Below are 27,846 nucleotides of genomic sequence, written 5' to 3'. Positions count from 1 at the left end.
TATAACCGTAGAACAGTAGACAAAGGTCAAATGCAATAAAAATATGCATCAATGTGGGATCTGAGTATTTTCAGAAACTCAATGAAAAATGAGCCACCGCCAGACAATATGCCATTCTCGGTATTATCAGCATTTGTATGACTATTAAAAACCAAAAAGTTTTAAAACTGTTGTATTCTACAGGTAAAGAAATTAAAATCAAGGCAGGTTAATATTGATCTTTTTCTTGTACCTTTTGTTTTCTCTGGACTGAGTAAACTTTTCTAACACTCCCTTAACAATCTGGTTATTCTTTGTCCCTTCCTAAGATCAGGTCCATATTCTTTCACATTATAGAAAACAAATGTCAGTCATAATTTATTTCAGTCTATGATCAAAATTCCAAAGACAGGTATTTGAATGATGTTTTACTCTTCTTGACAAAATATTTTTGATATTTGTTTGTTTGTTTGTTTTAAAATATAATCTTTGGAACATTTTAAAAATACCTACGGTGTTCAGTATTTACTCAAAGTATTTACCATTTTGGTAAGGCAAGGGTTCCCCCCCTTATATACGTGCTAGTCATTTCTATTTTTCTACTTGCATTTTTACATGTTTTCGAACTGCTAGATTGTCAGAAATTGGGACAAGTAACAGGAACTCATCCCGTTACATGACGCTAGGAATCCAAACTGCTGAACTGCCGACCTTCTGATCAACAAGCTCAGCATCTTAGCCACTGAGCTACCGTGGCCCTCATTTATAATTTTAGACAGATGCTGAATAGAAAATATATACTGCTTGAAGCAACTGAAACAGTTTTGCAGTATAAAGGATATTGTTCATACTATTTGCCTCATCCAGTTCTGGAAATTCCAGCAAGAGGGATAAAGAGAGCTTAGTTGTTTGTGTTTTTTTCTGTGCGTTACATGGTATATACTGACAAGGAAATGGCTTCATACTAGTGCTTGACAATTCAGAGTCTTAAATGCTTGGCCATGATTCAAAAATTTAAATGATTTTCTATAAGTGTCCTAGGTTCTTCTCACTTCTATTCATAAACTCTCAGATTTTTCTGATTACCTCTCCTTTTCTATTTTCTTTTTCTATTTTCATCTATATACAGTGGTATTTTGGTTTTCATCGTTAATTGGTTCTGAGAGGTACTATGAGTACCAAACAAATTTTTCCCATAGGAATAATATAATGAGTCACAAGATAGCTGACATCAACAAGTTCTAGCTTGGGCATTGAGTACTAAACAAATGATGAGTACCGGGACAACATTTATAGATCAAAATGCTTTGAGTATCAAATTTGATGAGTTTCAAAACAGTTGAATACCAAGGTACCATTATACTGCTACTTTCTCTACTATTCCTATTGTGTGCCCAATTGAGTCTTCTAATTTTATTGGTGGTGTACTGAAATCATATTCATACAGTCGCCCCAAACACCCCCCTCACAAGTATCCATATGCAATCATCAAACACATACTGAGAACACATGTATTTGTATACAATAATTCTTTTTCTTACACACACAGATGTGTATGGTATGTATGTGCGTTTGTGTATAAACACACACACATATCATAGTGCAATCACTATTTTTTTCCATTAAAAAAATATTGTCCTTAGGAATGTTCAAATATCATACATTAAACAAGTAAAGGTTTAAAAGAAATGATAATGAATTTTAACATTTAATATAATTTGTATAATAAGTTGTATATGAAGTCTGGCCTGACTTTGTCCATGAAATCTATTTTTTATTAAGACAGAAAGAGAGCGAAATCAGAAATCATGCTTCTTAATTCAATAGATTGCCTAGGCAACTTATCTTACTGGCTTTGCTCTTCTGCAGGTTTTACTGTGGTCAGCCAATAAAGTATTTGAGGAACTGACTGACATCGAAAGACAATTCCACAAATCTTTTTACACAGTGAGAGCGTATTTGAACTGTGACAGGTATTCAGTGGGTCTTCTGGATATGAGTAAGCAAAAGGTAAATTGTGCCTAAGTGTGGCTCAGTATAAACTTGTCTATTTCATGTCCTCTTCCATTTACATCAAAATGTTTGTGCAGCAAAATCAGAATGAAACAAACAAAATAGTGCAACATTGACATTGCTATTATCTACTATACTTCAAAATATTCCCCTAACATATTTAGTTTTGATAGAGAGAATATTTGTAGCTCCAGATTGAACTGTGGGGTCCTTGGTACTTTCTTAGCTTGTTGGTTTTCTTGCAGAATTTCATTACCAAACTAGATAACACATCAGTGCAAGAGCAACCAAGTATAGAGAGTATTAAGGACTCAATATTTAGTTTCATAAAGTGATCTTCCTGCACACAAATTTTATGCTCTGTCATTGAAATACACCATTTGCCTGCCACAGTTTCCTACAGAACTGTGCAAGTCAAACATTTTTTTTGAACATTTCCCCAATTTCGTATCAGTTTATTGGTTAAATTCATTTATTATTTCCATGCCAGTGGCAATAGCTCATCTTTTCCACTGGAGATGATAGGGATGAAAGTTGGGATTTTTCATATGCAAATATCATGTACTTAAATTTCAGGATTTACTTGAGTTACTTGGATTTCAACAAGGGAAAAATGATGCAAATATTCAAAACAGACTCCATTATTACACAGATGTGTAATTGTGAACCTATTCCACCAGAATCTATCATACAGTGCTAAAAATAGTCCCAGAAAGAATATCTGTTTGGAAAAGATATTTCTCCCAACTAAAAAAGTATATTAGGAAGAGTTTTATTTTTTAAAATGTATTTCTCTTACAACTTTTATTTCACTTTCTAGGAATTCTTTGATTTGTGGCCAGTACTAATGGGTGAAGTTCCACCTTATTCAGGACCTCGGACTCCAGATGGCAGGGTAAGTTACTAACCAGATAAGTAAGTAAGTAAGTAAGTAAGTAAGTAAGTAAGTAAGTAAGTAAGTAAGTAAGTAAGTAAGATCTTTATTACGGTCAAAGACCAGCAATATACATTTGTCTTTACACTATATTAAAAATACTAACATTAAAATATAATTAAAAGTATTTACATTAAAAGTGGATAATAACATTATGGTCCAAAGATTGTTAAAGGTACGTCCAGATAAAGATAATTGGTACAAGATGGTACTATACTGTAGCCAATTTTTTCCTTATGGACATTGCAGCAGCACAGTACTTTGCCACTGCATACGTGGTAACCGGGTTAGTGTCCTGGAGGAGAAAGCCTAGATAAAAATTGTCTGCCCTCCCTGGCAATCTCTCTAATAAGGGGAGAATATATGCAGACCTACAAGCTCTGTATAGCTCGCAGTGTAATAGTATATGTGAATTATCTTCCACTTCTCCTTTACCACATATACAAACGCGTTTGGCTATAGGTGTTCTCTTATACCTGCCCTGGAGGAGTGCTGAAGGAATTATGTTAAATCTGGCTCTGAAGAAAGCTATTCTTTGTTTTGGAGAGATCAGGTCATTTAGATATCTTGCCGATTCCCACACACCCTGTTTGATTCTGTCCCTACTGTGGAAAGGCAACCTATTTAGTTCTTCTTGGAACTCCATGTCCCTCATTCTATTGATTACTACTTGCTTTGCTTGCTCAAAGCCTAGGGGCACTAAGAATAATGGTGAGAGCCCATTAGAGCCCAGCTTGTGATCAATTTGGAATCAGCCTTTTACCGCCTTTGCCAGGGTCCCCCGGGATGATAGGAATTCGGAGGACCTGTACGGGCCATGAATGGAGGGAAATCAACACCTTTTGCCGATCGCGGGCTTTAGACCTTGCCGGTGAGCGCAGCGGCCGCAGCGGCAGCGGCCGCATGGACATGGTGGAAGCGGAGGCGACGGAGGGCGTTCCGCGGCGGCTTCGGCGGCCTCGGCAGCGGCTGGGCACCCTTGGCGGCGAGTATAGCGGTCTCACGGTGGCACAGGGAGCGGAGACGATTGAGGGCGTTTCGCAGCGGCTTCAGCAACGGCGGGGCTTTGCGGCCCCTTTTTTACAAGCTCTGAAGCCTGACGAACAGCTTGGCGGACAGCTCGGAGAGTTTGGGGAATTTATGGTGATTCTGACTGGGCTGATTATTTATCATCGTTGTTTAGAGTTGGGGAATTCAAACGGAGGCCTGGTCCGGCCTTGGCGAAGCGGGCGGCTGATTGGGTGTGCCGTAGCTGGAGCCTTTTCCGGATGCCTCCCCCCCTCCCCCATATTGAACTCAGCTTTACAGCGACACCATTGCTTTCAACAACATTGCTCCCCTTACCAATACTGTCCCTTCTACCAATGCTGCTACTGGTACTGTTACTACTCTTTCCAGCAACATAACCCCTTGTTCCAGCATTGTTTCCTTTACCAACGCTGCCTTATTTTTTCGACGCTGCTCTTCCCATCAACGCTGCCTTTTTACCAACATTGGTTCCCTGCCGCCTCGGACTCTGCTTACCAGATTTCCCTCACCTATAGACCTAGGCCCTATGTGCCTGTCTGTCTTAGCCCTGACTATTACCATCATTACTACTGGTGCCTATCCCCAGAAGGAAACTTTGGTCTGGGCTGTGGATGGATAGTTGATGGCAACAAACTGAACTCGCACTTAAAAACTTTTTAATCAATTGCGCAACTATTTTAACTCTCACTCTTTCTTTGCTCTCATCTTTTTCTTCTTTCTTTGTATGGGCCATGCATGAGGTACGTATGAGATGAATGAATGTCCCACTTTTATATTATATTGTTGTAAATTTTGTGTTTTTAACTATTACGTGGGGATTGTTTGGGGGAGTGTATGAGTATGTGTGATTCGGAGGACCTGCCGGGAGTTGCGGGGGCTATGGGGGTGGTTGAGGGGACCAGAGACACGGGAGAGGGTCGGGGTATTGCGGTCGTAACAGGGAGGGGCAGATACGGCGGGGACTTCAGGGCAGGCCATTACCGGGGAAGGAGGGTTCGCTACATTACAGAGATCCCTCCTTCCGGCCCTGGGAGTCCCACTCCGAGACCAGATGGCGTAAGTAGTCAGGACCCTGGTCTCAGGCTGTTGTCGCTAAATGCCAGGTCTGTTGTCCATAAAGCTCCTCTCGTCCGGGACTTAATTTTAGACGAGAGGGCAGACCTGGCATGTATTACTGAAACCTGGCTGGGCCCAGAGGGAGGAGTCCCCCTTGTAGAGCTGTGCCCAGAAGGATTTCAGGTGCTGCATCAGCTGAGAGCCCAGGGAAGGGGTGGAGGTGTGGCCGCCGTTATCCGGGAGTCGTTAGTTCCTCGTAGGGTCCCTGCTCCGGAGATTGTCGGGTGTGAGTCTTTGCTGTTAAAGTTGGACCTCAAGGGTCAAGTGGGGTTGCTGCTAACGTACCTGCCTCCCAACAGCGTTGCAGCAGCCCTCCCCTCGCTCCTCGAGTCGGTAGCCGAGCTGGCAGTTGAGTTCCCTAGGTTGATGGTCCTGGGGGACTTTAACTTGCCATCGCTCGGTGAAAACTCTGATGGGGCGCAGGAGTTCATGGCTTCCATGACAGCCATGGGCTTGACCCAAGTAATTCGAGGCCCAACCCACTCAGCGGGACACATGCTTGACCTTGTATTTCTCTCGGAGCAGTGGATTTACGATCTTGGTCTGAGGGGGAGCGACATCATACCCCTGTCGTGGTCAGACCATTGCCTACTGAGGCTCGACTTCCGGAGGCCAAACCCCCACTGTAGGGAGGAGGAACCGACCAGGTGGTTCCGCCCCAGGCGTCTTATGGAACCATCAAGGTTCCAGACAGAGCTTGGGGTTATTCCTGACACTTTCGCCCACAGTCCGGTGGAGACTCTGGCTGCTGCGTGGCACTTGGCAGCGTCAGAGGCCCTCGACCAGATTGCGCCACTGCGGCTCCTCCGAGGCGGCGGATCCCGGAGACCCCCTTGGTTTACCGAGGAGCTCCGGGAGATGAAGCGCCGGAGGAGATGCCTAGAGCACCGTTGGAGGTCCGATAAGTCCGAATCGAACCGAGCAATGGTAACCACCTGCACCAGGGAATATACTAGGGCACTTAGGGCAGCAAAAAGATCGCACATAGCCACCCTGGTTGCATCCGCTGAGTCCCGCCCAGCCGCCCTGTTCAGGATAACCCGCTCCCTACTGAACAAAAGGGAGACGGGGGAACCCCTGCAGGGCAGAGCTGAAGAATATGCCCAATTCTTAGCGGACAAAATTGCTCGGTTTCAGTCGGACTTGGACTCCACACCTGCAGTTCCAGCCGAGGCACAGGGGGATCAAGGAGAACAGCTCTGGGTTGAGTTTCAGGACGTTACCCCCGGGGATGTGGACAAGGCCATGAGAGCTGTAAGTTCCTCCACCTGTGTTCTGGATCCGTGTCCCTCATGGCTGGTTGTTAACTGCAGTGAGGTGACACGAGGCTGGATCCAGGCGGTTGCAACCGCCTCCCTTCGGGAGGGGAACTTCCCCGCCGCACTGAAAGCGGCGGTGGTGAGACCCCTCCTGAAGAAACCATCCTTGGATCCAGCTGTCCTCAACAGTTATCGTCCGGTCTCCAACCTTCCCTTCCTGGGGAAGGTTGTTGAGAAGGTGGTGGCCTTCCAGCTCCAACGGTCCTTGGAGGAAGCAAACTACCTAGACCCCTTCCAGTCAGGCTTCAGACCCGGTTACAGCACAGAAACCGCTTTGGTCGCATTGATGGATGATCTTTGGAGAGCCAGAGATGAAGGACATCCCTCCATCCTGGTCCTCCTTGACCTCTCAGCGGCTTTCGATACCATCGACCATGGTATCCTTCTGCGACGACTGCGGGAGGTGGGAGTGGGAGGCACCGTGCTACGGTGGTTCTCCTCCTACCTCTCGGACAGGTCGCAGTCGGTGTTAGTGGGAGGGGAGAGATCGTCCCCAAGGCCCCTAAATTATGGGGTGCCGCAGGGCTCGGTCTTATCCCCCCTACTATTCAACATCTACATGAAACCGCTGGGAGAGATCATCCGCAGGCACGGGATCAGATACCATCAATATGCGGACGATACTCAACTGTATCTGTCCGCCCCGTGCCAAATCAATGAAGCGGTTGACGTGATGGGCCGGGGTCTTGAGGCCGTTATGGACTGGATGAGGGTTAACAAGCTTGTGCTCAACCCAGAAAAGACCGAGTGGCTGTTGTGTTTCCCTCCCAAAGATTTGGCCAATATTCCAACACTCAGGCTGGGGGGTCAAATTCTACACCCCTCAGAGAGGGTCCGCAACTTGGGAGTCCTCCTGGATCCACAGCTGTCATTCGACCATCATTTAACGGCTGTGACCAGGGGGGCATTCGCCCAGGTACGCCTGGTGCGCCAGTTGCGACCCTACCTGAACCGGGAGGCCCTCACAACAGTCACTCGGGCCCTTGTGATCTCTAGGCTGGAATACTGCAATGTGCTCTACATGGGGCTGCCCTTGAGGAGCATCCGGCGACTTCAGCTAGTGCAGAACGCAGCCGCGCGAGTGATTGCGGGTGCACCCCGATTCACCCGCATAACACCTATCCTCCGCGAGCTGCGCTGGCTACCTGTCGATCTCCGGATGCGCTTCAAGGTGCTATTAATCACCCATAAAGCCCTACATGGCAGTGGATCTGGATACTTGAGAGACCGCCTTCTGCCAATTACCTCCCTACGACCTATAAGATCCCATAGATTAGGCCTCCTCCGCATTCCATCGGCCAGCCAGTGTCGGCTGGCAACCACAAGGAGGAGGGCCTTCTCAGCAGTAGCCCCGACCCTTTGGAACGAGCTCCCCGTGGAGATTCGTACCCTCCCCACCGTCCAGGCCTTCCGCACTGCCTTGAAGAACTGGCTCGCCCGTCAGGCCTGGGGATAAGAATCGCTACCCCGCCCGAATGATGAATGGATGTTGCTTACTATTTTATTATATGTTGTTGTCTTAATGTTGTATTCCCCTCTCCCTGGTTTTCTGTGAGCCGCCCTGAGTCCCCTCAGGGAAAAGGGCGGCCTACAAATACTAATAAAACCTAAACCTAAACCTAAACCTAATTTCCTGTTTCCAGGGGGAAGGGAAATTGTCAGTCAACACTAGTGGGGACAGTCCCTCTGGAAAGAAATGCATTTTAAGCCAATAAATGACCATCATCTTCCAGGCTCTTACTTGAATTTGAGGCATGCCTGTCTCAATTCTTAACTGGGCATTTGGAGTTCCATTGGGAGCAGCTAAGATGGCTCACAGGAATTTTGTTTGAATAGTTTCTAACAAATCTCTCTTTGCAAGGATTCCCGTTTGTGCCCCGTAAATAATTTGTGCCAATGTTTTGGCCTCAAAAAGTTTTAAGGCAGCAGATACTAACTGTCCTCCACCTGTATAAAAGAAATGTTTGATTGCATTTGAGGACCTAATGGCTACTTGCAATGTGTGATCCAGGTGAGCCTTCCATGTCCCTAGCGAGTGGAAAACCACACCAAGGTATCTAAATGTTCTAACCTATTCCAAACTATATCCTTCTATTTGCCAGGAATATTGGCATGGTCTTTTAGCAAAAACTAAAATTTTTGATTTATCGAAGTTAAGGACCATCTTGTTTTGCCTGCAATAGCCGAGTGTTGCCCTAATTGCTCTCTTCAGTCCTATGGGGATTGTGAAATGATAGCGGCGTTATCAGCATATAAGAGAATTGGCACTTTGCGTTGTGCTAGGTTAGGAGGATGGAAATCCGGGTTCTGTAAAAGCTCAATCAGGGGATTAATATAGAAGTTGAAGAGGGAGGGGGACAGGATGCAACCCTGCTGTACCCCTTTTTGTACCCTTACTGAGCCGGTTAAACTCCCTTGGGGATTGCACCTCACTTTCAGGGTGGAATTGGCATACAATTTTTGTATGAAGAAGAAGAGGCATTTATTGATAGTGGTGCATTTTAACTTCTCCCAGAGGGTGATCCTGGATATTGAATCGAAGGCCTGTTTAAAATCCAGGAAGGCCACAAAAAGAGAGGATTTTTTTTAATGTGTGTATTTTTGTACTAAATGGTGGAGTACCAAGATATGATCCACCGTCGATCTTCCTTCCCTAAAACCGGCTTGTTCGTCTTTGATTATTTCCCCTGAAATTAGCCAATCTTGAAGTTTATAATTACTAACCAGATAAGATATCTTTCTCTGTTGGCTGTCCTATTATGAATGTCAACTCTGATTTCTATTTTTTGTAGGAAATTGCCTTTTATAAGGTCATTGATTATATTTTACATGGAAAGGAAGAAATTAAAGTTATCCCGTAAGTAAAGTAAAATAATTGCAGGGGGGTAATTATGATACAAAGTTGTATGCAATCAATTCCGTCAATCCAGTCTACAGAATGTTGTTGTTCAGTCTGACTCTTCGCCACTCCATGGACCATAGCAGAACAGACCCCCTGTCGCAGTGGTGGGATTCAAATAATTTAACAACCTGTTCGGACAGAGTCAGGATGGCTGTTGTGGGAGTCGTAGCCCATCTCTATCCTCCTGCTCCACCGCACATGCTGGACAATACTCGCCCAACGGCCAACCTGACCCTGGGCAAACTGGTTGTTAAATTACCTCCCCACCCCACCCACTATCAAACTAGAGCCTGGGCACAGTGCTGCAATTGAGAAATGGGCAATGGAACAGCTGACACAAGGGGAGGAGAAGGAGCAGGGAGAAGGAAGAGGAAAAGGGAACTTCTCCTTCCCTTGTGCTGTCCACTCTGTTGCAGAGGTGAAATGCTACAGTTTGGGCCAGTTCGCCCAAACCAGTAATAAAAAATGGTACTGGTTTGCAGAACCGGCAGTAAAAAATGCTACTGGTTTGCAGAACCAGTAGTAAAAAATACTAAAAAAGTTTTTTAAAAGTTTTGATGATCGCACATCACACAGCCAAAATCGGGTGTGTGTATCCATTTTTGCTCCCAGCAGGCTTCCCTGATAGCAGGGAGTGGGTAATTTAACAACCGGTTAATCCGAATCGGTGCAAACTGGCTGAATCCCACATTGCCCTGTCCTCCACTGTCTCTTGGAGTTCATCTAAATTCATGTTCATTGCATCAATGATACTATCTAACCATCATTCTACAGAATACAAAATCATTTTTAATAAAGACTAAAAAAAAAAAAATCAGTGTGTTGTTGTGAGTACCACCCCCTCGGTGGTGCCCTCTAATGTGTTGAAATTGTATTTCCATCAACCTCATTAATTGAGAATTATTTGGGAATTTCTAGAGTTATAGTCTTTGCATCAGGAGAGCCTCAAGCTGAGAAGAAAGAGTTGGAGTGTTGTGACTGAGCTCAAATGTTCCCTCACTTATGAAGATAATTAACTCCCAACCTAACATGTTTTACACCTTTTTATGAGAATAAGTAATACACTGCCTCTCTAATGGGTGAGAAATGAGGTTCTTTTAAAAAATATATAAATGTATGAATTAAAGCACAGATGCCACAATGAATCTTTAGCTAATAGCAAGACTACCATGTAAGTTAAGATAAATATAGATATTCTAAAAGTATCAATGAAGAAAATTAAGCTGAAAATGTATTTACTGCTAAGACACTCCAATGTAACTGTAGACCAGGGATGTCAATCTCAAGGCTTGCAGGCAACTCATGGGATGCTTAAATATGGCCCGCAGGGCCGCCCTGGAAACAGTGAAGGACCAGCTTACAGTGCCTCTGTGAGAAAAAATGAGCTCTGTTTCACTGGCAGAGGGTTGCAGGAGGCCTCTGCAGCCAAAAACTGAGCTTGGGACCCTGTTTTTGCTGGCAGAGTGCTCAGGCCACCACAGGATCCCCTGACATGAGTGATATTGAACTGGCAATGCCCATTCTGGCCATGCCCACCCTGAGCCCCTGAGGTCAAACACAACCCTGATGCGGCCCTCAATGAAGTCGAGTTTTACACCCCTGCTGTAGAGTAAAGGGAAGGGAAGAAGTAATATAAATCATCTTGGCATAGAGTCATAGTCTCTTAAGCACTATGCATTAAATAACAGGATCAACTGGAAGTTATCTGGATAAGTAAATGTGTCAGTGACATTGCAGATATATAAATGGATTAGACAGGGCCATGTGTTCTGTGATGAACTAGATATCCTATCAGAAACATATCCAAATAATATACTCTAAAATGATTTTAAATAGGAAATAATTCATTCTCTCATACAAACTTATGTAATTCCTTTCTGAGGAATTAAAATGAACCTGTTCAATATTTCACATATTTAAAACTCTGAAAGATCAAACTGGCTGGAGGAGATAATTACACAACCAATAGAATTAAAACTGGAACTATTCTTATTAGGAATTATCACATGGAACTATGAGGGGGGGAAATCAAACATCTAATACTACATGTAATAACGGCAGGAAGAATCACATATGCACAAAACTGGACAAACAAAAATACACCAACAGAAGAAAACATGATTTAAAAAGTACTAGAATGCATCAAAATGGACAGACTCACAAAGGAAATAAAAGACAAAAAAGAATCAGAGTACTATTTAGTATGAAATGTATGGTACAAATGGCTAGAGGAAAGATGCAAAGAATAAGAAAGCAATAAAAAAATGAAAAAAGATTAAGAGATTAGAAAATAAACACAAAACCGCAGAATTAACAAGGGGAGGGGAAATGTAAGATAGATTGTATATAAAATAGTATGGAATAAGAAATATAAGAGAAATATATGTATATAGAAGAACACATGAAAGATATGTAAAAACATACGCACATACATACATAAATATATAGGCATATATATAAAGGTATATATGTATGGATAAAAGGAGTATAATGGATATTTAAATATGTAGAAATGTAGCAAAGATGATATGAATGTTTATTAAAAATAAATTTTTTGGGAGAAAACCCTCTGAAAGATCAACTTTTGTGCCACAATTTTTTATGATGTTTTCATGTTTTCAAGTTAATACCTATAAAACATATTGGTTTATTTCTGAAAATGGTGAAAATGCAGCCATATCTACACTTCATTAGGAAGTCATTCGTTGTTGTTCCTTCCCTCAATTAATTGTTCAAATTCACAGTTTTATGTAAAAATCCTAGACTACTTTAAAAAGCATGTAAAGAAAGAACAGGAAAGTACATTTCACGGTTGATTAAGTGCATTCCTTTTCTATCCAAGCCTAATTTTTCATGGTTTTTTTTTTCCATTTAGAAATCCCAAGGAAGATCACTGGGCACTGAGTAGCGGCCTCCCTACTTATGTAGCAGAAACTGGTTTTGTAAGTATTTATGTTGACCTCTTTGCATAACTCAAGTGTACTTTGGCCAAGAACTAAAGATCTATGTAATAAATTCTTCAAGGATAATCTGGGCTTATTTTCCCAGATAGGAACTATATTTGAATCAAAGAGAAGTTTCAACAGCCACTCATGGTATGAGGTTGGCCTGAATTTAAAAAAAAAAAAAGAAATATGTATAAATTCTTGGATCACAGCCATAATATGTCAATCATATGTACTTTCAGTTTTTATTTAATTTTCAAAATAGCAAAATATACTGTACATTGACATATTTTTTCCACAATTTTTCAGATTTGCAATATTATGAATATAGCAGCAGATGAAATGTTTACATTTCAGGTATTGTAAAACTGTTCATAAGAGTTTTATATTTGCTCTGCTGGTGCCAGGTGTGAACAATGAGCAGAGTTGAAACATCTATTTTATCATGTTGTGCCTATAACACAGTCTGGCAACCTATCCCTGGGCACAATTAGATAAAATTACTAAGAACTTAGGGAGGGTCAATCCTAGCCTTTTTGAAGTTGTGCTATGACTCCAGTCTAATTTGGGGCTTGATCCCTCCTCCCTGCCAGGCTGGGTGCTTTCCAACATCTGGCAAAGGGATTGTCTATATCAGGGCTGTCAAAATCGCAGCCTGTGGGCCGAATGTGTCATGTGCTGGCCATGCCCATCCCCGGCTTAGCAAAGGGAGGGGGAGTCATGATATGTCACATGATGCTGCTGCGACAATGCGAGTTTGATACCCCTGGTCTATATGAAAAGACAACGAAATATTCTTGAAATCTTTTGATTTCAGGCTAAGGTTTTTACATATTTTGGCAAGCTAACATGGTTTCCCTTGCCCCCAATTGATGTTGGGAGCACTGTTTAAGACATTTCCCGGTCAAAAGAATTAGCTGGTGGCATCACCATTGCATGGGGGACACCCATGGGGCTTCTTTCATGTCCCTGTCAAAGAGCTGGAGTGAATGATGGGAGTTCACCTCACCACACAACAGCACTTGAGTCTCAAACATAGGCTTGCAAAACTCCAACCCAGCATCCTAACCACATGACCCACTGCGTTCCTTACTAACATGGTCAAAGTTCTCAGATTAAAGAGCAAATCATCTAGGGCACATCAATTTCTCTATTTCTATGAAAATCATGTTAAAAAGAAAACATTGCACACAACATTTGTTTTAGTAACACATTTGTGTTGTATAAATAGTTTTATTATTGCTAGATCTTCAGATTAGAGCTAGATCTGTTTAATACTGACATGCTGGTGTTTTAAGAAAGGCCCTGTTGATGAATCAGGATGGATCATCAAAAATGTTCTCTCAATGCCAATCGTCAACAAAAAAGAAGAAATTGTAGGTGTTGCTACATTTTACAACAGAAAAGATGGGAAGCCATTTGATGAACAGGATGAAACCCTAATGGAGGTAGGCATAATTAATGGATATGAAAATATAATGTGTGTTTCCCATATAATAGTTGATACAATTCTGCAGTGGCTAATTTAACTTCCAGTGTGGCAAACAGAATAAACCAACCCATTCAGCACAGTTCCATTTTTGTTGTTGCCTTCAGTTTTGACTTGCTATAGCAGATAAAGAAACATTGGGCTGAGAACATCTAGTGAATAAAATTAAGATTCATATTATAAATGGAGTTTTCATATTATTCCTATTATACCTCTCCTTTGTAGATCCTTTCATGTGCCAGATGGTACCTCACTTCTTTCTTTATATTAAACTTGAACTGTCCATTGGCCATATTCTAAGGAATTTTGGAAGTTGCAGTCCTCTAAATGTCCTCAAACACATTTGTAGGATACCAGTTTTGGAAAAAGCTTTTCTTTTCTATTATTCTGATATCTTTCACATATCTAAACTTCCATTCTTCCTGTTTCCTTTTATCTTTCACTTTCTTTGCCTCATGTGTAATTTCTTTTTATTTTAAGTTCAAATTCTATTTGGGGCTCCTTATCAAAGAAATAGTCCCATAACTTCCTGGATGAGTTATTGAGTTTGCACAGTCAACATTATTAACAGATTATGAGTGAACAGAACAGCACCATCAATCCCGCTATCCAAAAATCTTTTTTATATTGCCGCCAGATTGTTGTTTCTTTTTAATTTTCTATTCTCTGGCTTCAATCAATGAAGATAACCACCTTGAACACTTCATTTTCACATGAAAAGGATGGCAGTGATATACAAATCCAGGGGGAAAAATAATATTCAAGAGTATTAAAAATTGAAAGCTCAAAGAAAAATAAAATGGTCAGGTCAAAAAGGAGATCCGCTTCAGTTTAGTAATAACATATTTCTGTTTTGTTTTTGAAGTCCTTAACACAGTTTCTGGGCTGGTCTGTGCTCAATACTGATACTTACGATAAGATGAATAAACTGGAGAATAGAAAGGACATCGCACAGGATATGGTGCTTTACCATGTACGATGTGACCAGGAGGAACTTCAACAGCTCTTGGTATGGCTTTTAAAGATTTGGCTCTATTCTAATCCTCTTTATTCCTTATTTCTTGATTAATTCTATTTTAACCTTTAAGGGATTGAGAACTATTTGGATCTTCAGTGCTACAAGATAAGACCGGTCATTAAGCATCATTAGATAGCAAGCATTGAACAAGGTTGGGGTTTGTTTGTTGTTTGAAATCATTTAATTGTCAGAAAAAATATGTTGATGGTACTGGGAGGTTGCAAGTTTTAGCCACCTGCTGCTTTAGATTCCAAAATATGTATGCTCATAACTTCAACATGCCTGTGTTTTTCCACAGCCAACAAGAGAGAGGCTTGGCAAAGAAGTGAACGAATGTGAAGAGGATGAACTGATAGAACTTGTAGTGAGTATCAATTGTTGTGAGTGCTTTATTATGGCATCATGCCCTTCTTTTAAAGATTACAGCTCTAAACTGGGAAACCTTTTATTCTGTTGCACATTACATAAGATAATATTATAGAAGTAGATAATGATGTCCTAAGATCATAGTCCTAAGGGTAGGGCAAGGAAAAATGGGTGGGAACTAATAGAGGGAAATCCAACCTGGAGCTAAGGAGAAATTTATCTACTCAGTCAAACAGCTTGCTTCCTGGGGCTATGGGTGCTCCATCACTGGAAGTTTCCAAGAGAAGTTTGGACAACCATTTATCCAGGATGAAATAAGGACTCCCGCCTTGGGCAGAGGGTTGTACTAGAAGACACCAAGGTCGCTTCAATCCCCATGATTTTATGTCTTTCCTGATATGTCTCCTCTACTACATATAGTGTGCTTCAGCTAAGGAAATATCAATTGTTATTTTTTTATTTATAATGTATTAAACAAAGGCCATACAAGGCACACACCAAAATATTGACCCTATTCATCACAGATGTTTTTCTAATGAAAACTCACGTCAATATTTTACCCATGGGTTTTTATTAGGAATCTAATCTATAAACTATGATAGTAATGCTGTATCTTTAATTACTGCTGTAAATGTGATTGGTTGCTGTTTCCTCAAGCGGCCATAAGATGGAGCCAGAATGACTGTTAGATGCTGATTGTTGGATGATGGTTGTAAATGTGTCATGTATTGATCAGCGTGAATTACTGTGAGTTTTGCAAATGTTAGTGACTTTTGTGTACTGAGCTATTTATATAATTCTGGACTGTGTTTGTTGGATCACCCCTTTACTGCGAACGTTGATGACTGACTGTCTTAACCGTGTATGAATTGGACTTTGCATACCTCTATGTCCACAGAAGTACAACACTATCTGTTTTACAATTCAGTGTCTCCGTATGCTGGTTTATGTGTTCTTCTACACCGCTCTCACTACGCTTCTCTGCACGCACTCATTCTCCTAACGGGGAGCTTACCTAACACTTCTATTGATATAATGAAAATTGTTTGCAAAAATTATTAATTTCAGCAAAGCATTTCCTCTAAGAAAATTCTCTAAAACCGTGATGGTGAACCTATGGCATGCGTGCCCAAAGTGGCATGCAGAGCCATGTCGCCTGGCATGCGTAGTGTTTCCCCTTCCTTTTCCGGGTTTCTGGCATGCATGTGCGCACAATGATCATGTGTGTGGCAGTGCCAGAAACTAGAAGAGCTGGTCTTCCATTTTCTGGCATGACCATACGTGCCAGCCAGCTGACTAGCTGGCCACTGTGCATGCCGGAAACTGGAAGTTCATTTTCTGGCACACGCATGGCCCCTGGGCAGCTCCTCTTCCAGGTTGTATCCCGTACAAGCGTGCATGCATGCACACAGTGCCAGAAAGGTTCACCATCACTGCCCTAGAACTTTCCAATTTCACTTATTGACATGTTTTGCATGAAGAAACAACCTCATCTCAGGCAATATAGATTTATCACTAATATGCTATAATCCCTGAAGGAAAAAATATTCCACATTTTTACAAAAGCAAACACATTACAGAGGAAAACACTGACCTCATCTGTCCCTAGCGGCCATAGAATACAGATATTGGTCATGGGTCACTGCAAGAATGCATATGCATATGCTAACATATGGATGCACTATTGATGTGGAATGGCAGGAAACCAGACACCCGGAAACAGGCAAGAGTTATTTAAATGATTAAATAACAGTTATTTAAATGCAACACAAATGTCATCAAGAATCCAGATCGAAAAACTGGCTATGAGTAGCCTTCCTATCTGGCCATATCACTGTGAGATTGTAGATCATCACAAGCTCTGATCAATTGCAAAAAAAAAAAATTAATGACAGGCAATGGATCTGCAAAAGGTTTGCTTAATTAACCACAGCTTACATAAACTGCAGTTCCATTTTTGCAAACATGAGCAAATCAAAATCTTGGAAAAGTAAAATGAAATGCTGGCAAGGCTGTTTTGCGGGAGAGAAATTGAATAGAAGTCTATCTAAACTAAGTTTAGTTTGGTGTATTCTGGTTATAGCATTGTTTGCTAACTCATGAAGTAGCATTAGATGCAAGCATAGTCACTCTTTTTATGCCATTTCAGAGAACAAAATTTGTTGCTTCCACTCTGGAATCTAAACTAGAAGTGCTATTCTTTTTTGCCCCCAGAAAGAAATGCTTCCAGATCCTGAAGAATGTGAAATTTATGCCTTTCACTTTTCAGATTTTGAATGGACTGAACTTGATCTTGTAAAATGTGGCATTCAAATGTATTATGAGCTTGGAGTGGTGAAAAAATTCCAAATTCCACAGGAGGTAAATGGTAACTTTTTTGCAGGCCCTTCTTCAAAGCTGAAGATTTATTTTTATTTTTAAGAGTAATGAGCACGCTGTGGCTTTGCACTCATCCTTTATTAGGTGGACAGTGGCATATTGAACTTTCTACAAATGAATTGTCTTTTTAAAAGGGATTTGTCTGCTTGCATTATATCCCATATTTCTTTCAGTAGTTCAGATTAATCTCCAGATTATCCCAATGTCATCTGGTGGGCTTCCCTGTCTGAGAGTAGAATTAAACCTGGTCATAGGCCAACACCTTAGCCATTCCACCAAGGTGATACAAAATAAAGCAAAATCAAAAATCTGTATAGAAAGGGAACAGGAAATCAGATACGCATATATACGGAAAGTAAATTATCTGAGAGATAGTAGGAGTATCTTAGAATTGTGCGTAGATTTGAAATATCCTGCTCCTTGGGTGATGATTGCCCTTCTCAGTAGAACCAGAACCCATGGGAGATTCCAGCTGGCCAGACTTTCTGTACCCAAAATCTCTAATTGCAATTTATAGGTTCTTCAGTAACGCTTCAGGTAGTTCTCCTCCTTCCATTTTTGAAAGCCAAGATGAGCACAGCATGTTTACATGCAAAGAATCCATCAGCCAATCAGTGTTGGCTAACACTTATTGACTAACTGTGGAGTACAGGGAACTGCCAATCAATCAATACTTGGAAGTTAGCCACAACTGCATACTTGTTTTTGTAAGCTTCCAGCCATGGCATCATCTAATCTGTAGGGTTGCAACAATCTTTTTTGAATCTTCATCAATCTGGAAATTACCTGTGAGAGACAGTTAATAGCATAAATAACTACTAAGCCTAAGGTGGGACTTCCCTGGTAGCCATTTCAGGCTAACATCTTCTAAAACTTCTACAGTTTTGAAACGTATTGGATTCCCAAGATTTAGCAACCAACTGGCCATTGAAGGTGAAGGCCTAGGAGAAAACATGTTTATGCTTTTTGCCTTCCTTAATAACTTGTATACCCTAATGCATTTTATTTAGATTATAAACTCCTTCAAAATTTTAAGTTAACAGTTCAGGTATCAGTGATCCAAATTAATGAATAAAATAAATTATGGGATCACTAAGAAAAAATAGGTACAGGTAGTCCATGATCTAAGACCACAGTTGAGCCCAAAATTTATGTTATTAAGTGAAAATTTGTTAAGTGGCTTTTACCCCATTTTATGACTTTTCTTGCCACAGTTAAGTGAATCACTGTAGTTGTTAAATTAGTAACATGGTTGTTAAGTGAATGTGGTTTCCCCATTGACTTTGTATAGCACAAGGTTGACCACATGTCCCCAGGACAATGCAAATTTCATAAATGTGAGTCAATTGCCAAGCATCTGAAGGTAAATCACATGACCATGGGGTTATTGAAACGGTCATAAGTGTGAAAATGGTCATAAGTCACTTTTTTCACTGCCTTTGTAACTTCGAACTATTGTAAGATGGGAATTCCCTGTAATATATTTCTCCTGAACATCTAAATACCCAAAATTGGATAAGAAACTTTTTGGGGGGGGGTGAGGGATAGTTCCTTACCTCCTTTTGAGAAAATTGTGGCACATAAAACTTGGTTTGCACTGATTAACTCTTTTTATTTTCACAGGTCCTGGTGAGGTTTGTTTTTTCAGTCAGTAAAGGTTACCGAAAGATTACCTATCACAACTGGCGCCATGGCTTCAATGTTGCGCAGACTATGTTCACCCTCCTTATGGTACATCTTTACTAGGTTTTCTTTAGAAACAGTTTCAGTTTAGAGTAGGGGTGTCAAACTCAATTTCATTGAGGGCCACATCAGGGTTGTGTTTGAACTCGGAGGGCTGGGGAGTGTAGCCGGGGGTGGGCGTGGCGAGCTCAACATCACTCGTGTGGTGGCTAAGTGCTAAGGCAAGATTTCCCTGAGATCCTCACTCACTCTCATTATAATCTCCTTCCTTCCTTCTTTTCTTCCTTCCTTTTCCTTTGTCTTTCCACTTTCCCTTTCTCCTTTTCTCCCCTTCTTGGTTGCTCAAATGCAAAAGGGGAAACATTTCTACTTTTGTTTTGTTTTTAGTTTGTTTTGATATCCCCTATCAAAATAGCTCTTGCCAATGAAAACGGAGTGTTCCCCATTTTTAGCCTCAACGGCCTCCTGCAACCCTCGGCCAGCAAAAATGGAGCTGGAACCGGGGGGGGGGGTACACATGCGGCCCTCCTGAGCTCTGTTTTTGCTGGCAGAGGGCTGCAGGAGGCTATCTCAGCCAAACATGGGGTGCAGGGGTGCAAGGGTGCATGCACCCCAAGTTCCATTTTTGCTGGCAGAGGCACTGCAGGCTGGTCCTTTGCTGTTTCCAGGCTGGGCTGGTGGGCCAGCACCCCGCTGGGTGGATCTGGCCTGAGTTTGAGTTTGACACTTTTGTTTTAGAGCCATTTCCAGATATAACTCTTACTTCTACCATTTACTAGATATAATTGTCTTTGCCATTAAGTTCATAACTCTCACCCTACCCTGAAATTCTTAGTTTGTCTAAGTATCTACAATTTTTAGCTCAGAGTTTCCAACCTCATTCTGCTTTAAGAGCCCAGATTCAGATATTCCATCGTTTATCAAGAAATTAGGTGATAAGGGCAGAGGTGGGTTTCAAAAAATTTTTACTACCGGTTCCGTGGGCATGGCTTATTTTATGGGTGTGGCTTGGCAAATTTATGTTTCAGATTGGAGATGGGAAATAAAATATGCTGTAAAACTTTTTTTAAAAAGGCCAAAGAAAGCAGCAACCTGAGCTGCGCCTAGCTGAACGCAGGAGATCTGAAGGGTGGTTTTGTTTGCTGCCTGAGAGCTCCAGGGGAGGCAGCAGTCTGCCAGCTGCCGAGCACCCTGCTCATGAGTAAACTTGCTCACGAGTAAACTGCATATTAGAGGCAGCCGGCAGATCCTGGCATGCTCGCTTGGCTGTTTGCCCAACCCCACCCACCCCCGAACTCACAGGCAGCAAACGAAACTGCCACCTCCTGCCTCTGTGCAGAGGCTTAATCCCACTTCAGAGGCAGTGGTTGCGAAGCCTCAGGGCTCCCTGAGCAGCCCATGGTGCTTACGTGTATGTAGGCACTATGAGGCAGTTGTGTGGATGCACGTGGCAAAGACGAGGCAGGGTGAGCGTCAGAGCGAGCCGGTTCGGAGGTGTGGCCAGCCAGCCATCACTACCAGTTCAGAGACCCTCACCTAATTACCACTATCAGTTCTCCCGAACCGGTCCGAACGGGAGCAAACCACCTCTGGATAAGGCGCTTTATACAGAAATCACAGTCCATAGTATTTAAAGCATTTCGGTAGAAATTATCTTTATTTGGATGCAGATTTAGGAATGTCAAGTTGAGTTACTTAAGCATCCTCAAGGCTTCTGATTCTTAAAATATGCTCAATTACACACACACACTAAAGCAAAATAAAGGCCAAAATGTTAATTACCACTGACTCTGGAAAGAAGTTTGTGGGTTACAAATGGATGGCTGCAAATATGCAAGCTCTTTTAAAAATTTTTGAATTTTAAATGAAAGGTCTACTTTCATTTAATTTTAATGCAAAAAAGCTAAATAGCTTTCAATAAGAATATCAATGGAAATTCAACTTGTATGGGTTTTTTTTTAAAAAAAAACTGTAACAAAATAAAAACTAAATCTGACAGATTTTTAAAAAAATATCCAAGAATATTTTTTTTTAAACTTGTTTTGTATAGACAGGTAAATTGAAGCAGTATTATACAGATCTTGAAGCCTTTGCCATGGTCACCGCAGCTTTGTGTCATGATATTGACCACCGAGGAACCAACAATCTTTATCAGATGAAGTAGGTGCTCTTCTTTTATTATCGACCTAATTTATATTCGGATCTGTTGTTTCAGAATAGATTTCGTATTAAATTCTACAGGCTGCTCCTCCAAAAGTGAAATGATTCTTCGTACATATAAGAAACCCCGCCTGTGTCCACTTACACATTGATGGAGAATCATGTGCAGATTCTCAGTTACAGTTCTACGATTTCCATCTGTTGATTTTAACTGACCTCTACAAACAGAACTTAAGAAATTGCAGTCTGAAACAAATAATAGATTCCTACCATCTTTTGTGCAAACTATGGTAGTTAACAATTTCAGAAACGTTTGGTTTTCCTCTTGCATGCCCACAAGGCTTTCAATTGTGCACAAATAGCACCCAACTCTTCAGGGAGTATTTTAGCTCTTCACCTTCTGCAAAAGCATCTCCAACCATTACAAATTCTTAAAGAGCAAAACTCTTTTTGTGATGACATCCATGCATTCACACAGCTCCTCCCCGCCCCCATACGAGGGAAAGCAACTACACTGATAAAGCCAAGGCCCAGTCTCTTTCCTAGCGGACTCAGCTTTGTAAAAAAGAGGTATTTAAAATTATCCTCATTTCACTTTTTTCTTGAGATCACCGGACAACTTACAACACTAGGCTGCACTTCAGTGAATATTTTTATTTTCTGATAGGCATTCTGGGAAACAAAGATGGTCCTAGGGGAAGAAGGGGTGAATGATGTTTGTTTAGCAACATGATGGCTTTCAATGTAAAAGAAAAGTGAAAAGAGAAAGAAAAATTCTGATGCAGATTTCAGACACCTTAAACCCCCTGGCCACATTTTGTCAACACCTACCAGATGTGGGATGAAATACTTCAGAGGACCACTAGATGGCATCAAAGGGTTTCTTTTTTTTTCTTTGACATACATTAAGTGCTTAGTGAATTGTCTGGGTCAATTTACTTTATACATAATATTAATAACAAATATAATACTATGTATGTGTACACAGTAATAATCTTTCAACTTCTAAGATTAATGTATACATAGTAAATATATTTATATTTATATTATGTTATGTTACATTATATTATATTACATTACATTACATATTATATATGATATGATATGATATGATATGATATGATATGATATGATATGATATGATATGATATGATATGATATGATATTATAATATTATATTATATTATATTATATTATAATATTATATTATTATATTATATTATATTAATTATATTATATTATATTATATTATATTATATTATATTATATTATATTATATTATATTATATTATATTATATTATATTATATTATATTATATTATATTATATTATATTATATTATATTATATTATATTATATTATATTATATTATATTATATTACAGTATACATAATAATATTTCCCCAATTTCTAATTTGTACCTCTATTTTCTAACCCTTAATAAAGCAAATCCCATATTAAGAAGTTTTCTTTCTTTATTCATTAACTCTTGCCCTTTTTAGTATTTCAACTCAAAGGGTTTCTAAATCTTTTTGTAGTCTTCAGATTTTGCAGCCTAGATCTGATAGCTGTAACATTGCTCCTATTTCTGATGGCTTATACCCTCCATAAATATATTTAAAAACTTCAAAAACTACCATTTTAAAAGGCTGAGGCGTTCCTCACATGAATGTATCACTCCTTGCATAAGAAATTATGCAGAAAAAGAATGTTACGGTAAATGTCTAGCTGTTCCATGGTGAAGTATATGCTTCTAAAGTATATTCATATTTAAATATCTGTTTGCTGTTTTTGCTGCTTAGAAATTTTACAGTTGATATTCTCATTGTTTCTGTTATGTGTTGTTTGCATGTTAGCGATAGCGTTGTTAACTGCCTTGGAAGCAATGAATCATAACAAAATGTATCATAAAATAGTTATAATGATATAGCACCGGGATGGCGAACCTATGGCATGCGTGCCACAGGTGGCACGCAGAGCCATTTGTCATGGCACGCAAGGCATTGCCCTGTCAGCTGGCCAGCGCACATGCACACCCTGGCCAGCTGAGTTCAGCCTTTTTTTAAGCCATTTTTCACCCTCCCCAGGCTCCAGAGGCTTTATAGGGGCCTGGGGAGGGCAAAAACAGCCTCCCACCCCCAGAGGCCCTCCAGAGGCTTCAGGAGCTTCCCTGAAGCCTCCGGAGCGTAAAAAAACGGTCCTACATGCAAACTGGAAGTTCGGGACTGGACTTCCACTTTGCTTGTAGGGCCGGTTTAAGCCCTCCAGAGCCTTCAGGGGCCTTCTGGATGCTTCCCTGAAGGCTCCGGAGGACTAAAAACAGCCCTATGAGCAAATTCACTTGTAGGGCCGTTTTTAGTCCTCCGGAGCCTTCAGGGAAGCTCCTGAAGCCTCTGGAGGGCCTACGGGGAGGGGAGGCTGTTTTTGCCCTCCCCAGGCTCCTATAAAGCCTCTGGAGCCTGGGGAGGGCGAAACAAGCATTCAAAAAATGGGAGGAGCACCTGTCATGCGCGCATGCATGCTATGGGGGTTGCACATTACATTATGGGTGCAGCACACCCATGCATGACCCCCCTGTGCTCCCCCCGCTTACGGTACATGAGCCAAAAAAGGTTCACCATCGCTGATATAGCACAACTCAAGGAAATCATCATTTTAATAAAAGCTTTCATTGTCAAAGATTAGAGCAATGTCTGGTTGCTGTTCTTGCACTTCCAGTCCCCAAACAATCATTTACAAGCTTGAGGATAAAAATAAAGAAGTATTTGGCATTCTCGTAATGATTCCATGCTTTAATCCTCCCTGGTGTTTGCTAACAGATCTCAAAATCCCTTGGCAAAACTGCATGGCTCATCCATTCTAGAGAGACACCATTTGGAATTTGGCAAGTTTCTGCTCTCCGAAGAGGTGGGTGACCAATATTTTGAATGGCAGAAGTAATTGGGTGGATCCATGTTTTGCTTTTTATGAAACTGTGATTCGTAATAGACACAATTCAATTTTTGATTGGAATTTGCACCAATTACAAAGCATCCATCAACATTTTTTTCCTTCTCAGATGCAGGATTTAAAGAAGTCAATTCTTTCAGCTCCTGAATAGCATAGCCTGTCTTGAGACTGCATTTAACTCCCATGTTAATATACTGTTAATCAATCTATCTATCTATCTATCTATCTATCTATCTATCTATCTATCTATCTATCTATCTATCTATCTATCTATCTATAGCTCTGTGTGTGTGTGTGTGTGTGTGTGTGCATAAATCTGGAACGCTTCGAGCAATTTCAACCAAACTTGTACACAGATGACTTACTCTCTGGAAAAAAATACTGTGGGGGTAAGACATCCATAACTCCCTTCGCGGTGTGTGTTTTGTTAAGATACAGTCTGTTGTGCTTTAAAATGGCTTCTACTGTACTGCCATAGAATGGCTTCTACTGTACAGCACAATGGAGTTGCCATGGTAATGGCTTCACAGTACTCCAGAAGGGGGCTCCCTCTGGTAAGGGAGAAAATCGAACATTAAAAATTACGTTTGGTCCGGACATTTTTCCCCTATAAATAAATACCCGGGCTACGCTGGATTATCAACTAGTAGAAAATAAAATTCGCTTGTTTATAATTCAACAAGTACCAGGTTCAATTAATCATTTTACCAGATGGTTCAAAATACACACATGCTTAATATTAATTGATCATTTAAACCAGTTAATTTGGAATTTATGCTAGAGCACTCTATTTCAAACTTTAGCTTGTAAGTATTGAAATTAAAAATGAGGGCATTTTTATACAGCGACCACTTGGAAAGTACCATTTCAAGCAGAGAAAAGTAAAGAAACCTTCAACTAGGAGATGGGAGTGAAAGAGATGGCAAACTGGTAGAAGTGTCCTGAGAAAGGACAGGCATCAGCACACTTCAAAATCGAGTCTGCGAAATATTTGGAGAACAACCAAAAACATACCTACCATATAAGAAATAATTCATCTGAATAAAACACCAGTAGAAACTCCTGCTCAATAGTTACAGAATGATGGCTCAATTGGTGGAAAAATAGACATTGGCAAAGTTGGGTGGGGAAAGTTGAGTATGATCCAGTTTGTTCTTCTTTATGTTGTTCTTTCCAAATGATGAAGATGTTTAGTTACATTTTTCTATATTCTGAGCATACAGCAGAGGAGAACACAAGAGCAGTAAAATCACTTCAGCACTAATCTGATCACTTTCCATTGGCTTCTGGAAAACCATCAACAAAAGCCCATGATGAAGTGTGAGATAGAATGTGTTTATCTCTCTCTCTCTCTCTCTCTCTCTCTCTCTCTCTCTCTCTCTCTCTCTCTCTCTCTCTCTCCCTCCCTCCCTCCCTCCCTCCCTCCCTCCCTCCCTCCCTCCCTCCCTCCCTCCCTCCCTCCCTCCCTCCCTCCCTCCCTCCCTCCCTCCCTCCCTCCCTCTCTCTCTCTCTCTCTCTCTCTCTCTCTCTCTCTATATATATATATATATATATATATATATATATATATATATATATATATATATATATATATATATATATATATATATATCTGTATCTGTATCTGTATCTGTATCTATATCTATATCTATATACATATCTATATCTATATCTATCTATCTATCTATCTATCTATCTATATATATATATATATATATATAGTGTGTGTGTGTGTGTGTGTGTGTGTGTGTGTGTTCAATAGGCATTGAACCTATGAAAAAGAATTAGTACATCTTCTCAGTATCTATTTTTTATATAAATATCAAATATCTAATTGCAGTAGAAGGAGTGTGGAAGAGCCTGGGGATGTAGTCAAATGAGGAATCAGCCTAGCATCACTAGTAGCCACAAATGATTTAAGTCCAATGGCCTTTGGATTCTGTTAACTCTTATCTAGCGCCAAAACAGTGCTATTAGTTGACTAGATTCTTGTTGCATAGGCATGAGCAATAAATTATTTACTTGGAACGTGGAGCCTTGGTCTTTTGCACTTGACAACTAGGCTTTGAAGAAAGATACCACTAGGAAAAGTTAGAGGCAGGACCAATCTTCCACTCTGATTTATGTATTTCTCCCTTTTAGTCCCTGAACATCTACCAGAATCTCAACAGGAGGCAGTATGAACATGTAAATCATTTAATGGATATTGCCATTATAGCCACCGATTTAGCATTGTATTTCAAGTAAGTGATTCATAAGGGAACACATATGTTTGACAGTTCTTCAGAATATTGCTACATTTTGAGTGAAACAACACAAATAGGAAAGAAATAATAAAGTAGTTTCAGTGCAGGTAGTCCTCGACTTAAGACCACAACTGAGCCCTATATTTCTGCTGTTAAACGAGACAGCTGTGAAGTAAGTTTTGCCCCATTTTATGACTTTTCTTACCACATTTGTTAAGTGAATCACTGCAATTGTTGTTAGCCTCACGGTTGTTAAGTGAATCTGGCTTCCCCATTGACTTTGCTTGTCATAAAAGGGATCACATGACCCTGGGACACAGCAAAGGTTATCAATAGGAGTCAGTCGCCAAACATCTGAATTTCATCACATGACCACGGAGATGTTGAAATGGTCGTAAGTGTGAAACATGACCATAACTCCCTTTTTTTCATTGTTGTTGTAACTTTGAATGGTCACTAAATGAACTGTTGTAAGTCGAGGACTGCCTGTATTCTTTAAAAAATTGGTCTGCTCAAGAAGAATATAAGCCCTAAAGTGTTAGATGGTGTTGAATTTTGCTATCTTTCTTTCCACTAGACCAAGGGTGTCAAACTCAAGGTTCAACCCCTGGGGCTGGCCTGGAAATAGCGAAGGACCGCCTGTGATGCATCTGGCAGCCAAAATGGGACATGGGGGGGGGCACATACAGCTCCCCATGTCCCATTTTGGCTGGCAAGATGCTGCAGGAGACATTCTTTCAGTAGTGGGATTCAAATAATTTACCAACCAGTTCTCTGCCCTAATAACCAGCTGGGTAGGTGGGGCTCGGTGATCATGTGATCACGTGATCATGTGAGTGTGGCCAAGTCAATGTCACTCAGGTCGATGGGCACTTCGCCTTAGTTGTTACAATGGTAATAAGGGTTAACTGGAGTGGCAGTTTCTGTAAGCAGGGCAATAAAGATGAGGCTAGAAACAACACCAGAATGTTTCCTTCCTGCCTTCCTTACAGGATTAGCCCTGTAAAGTGGGAAAAAACAAAACATTTCTTCCAACAACCGGTTCACCAAACTGCTTAGAAAGTTACCAACCGGTTCTCCCGAATAGGTGCGAACTGGCTAATCCCACCACTGCATCCGTTCCATCCCCCACCCCCCAGTCAGTCCCTGGAGGAGAACTACAATGCTGAACCGGACCTCGAAGAAATCTGTTTCAGTTTCAGTTTCAGTTTTGGTTTATTTGTATGCCGCCCTTCTCCAGGAGGGACTCAGGGCGGCGAACAACTCAAAGGGGAAAGGGAACATAAACAACAGTACACATAATTAAAATACACGAAAAT

The 27,846-nt window shown here is 40.9% G+C and overlaps 1 protein-coding gene across 1 annotated transcript in view; it reads left to right on the top strand.

Annotated features, from left to right (window-relative positions):
* The window catches only part of PDE6B (phosphodiesterase 6B), a 47,405-nt gene that overhangs the window by 8,124 nt on the left and 11,435 nt on the right, over window positions 1–27,846 (top strand). Inside the window, exons 4-16 of the mRNA XM_087716270.1 lie at window positions 1,849–1,989; window positions 2,813–2,887; window positions 9,183–9,247; window positions 12,168–12,234; window positions 12,547–12,594; window positions 13,536–13,685; window positions 14,592–14,735; window positions 15,043–15,108; window positions 17,325–17,471; window positions 19,113–19,220; window positions 21,223–21,332; window positions 24,152–24,239; window positions 26,424–26,524. Of these exons, the coding sequence (XP_087572396.1) occupies window positions 1,849–1,989; window positions 2,813–2,887; window positions 9,183–9,247; window positions 12,168–12,234; window positions 12,547–12,594; window positions 13,536–13,685; window positions 14,592–14,735; window positions 15,043–15,108; window positions 17,325–17,471; window positions 19,113–19,220; window positions 21,223–21,332; window positions 24,152–24,239; window positions 26,424–26,524 (1,310 nt within the window). The remainder of the gene's footprint in view (window positions 1–1,848; window positions 1,990–2,812; window positions 2,888–9,182; window positions 9,248–12,167; window positions 12,235–12,546; window positions 12,595–13,535; window positions 13,686–14,591; window positions 14,736–15,042; window positions 15,109–17,324; window positions 17,472–19,112; window positions 19,221–21,222; window positions 21,333–24,151; window positions 24,240–26,423; window positions 26,525–27,846) is intronic.

Source organism: Thamnophis sirtalis, unplaced genomic scaffold (genome assembly GCF_051295495.1).
Source record: "Thamnophis sirtalis isolate CommonGarterSnake01/CBP01778 unplaced genomic scaffold, rThaSir2_p1.2 scaffold_5, whole genome shotgun sequence".
NCBI classification, from domain to species: domain Eukaryota; kingdom Metazoa; phylum Chordata; class Lepidosauria; order Squamata; family Natricidae; genus Thamnophis; species Thamnophis sirtalis.
The sequence above is the reverse complement of the archived record's forward strand: the minus strand, read 5'-3'. Positions and strand labels throughout refer to the sequence as shown.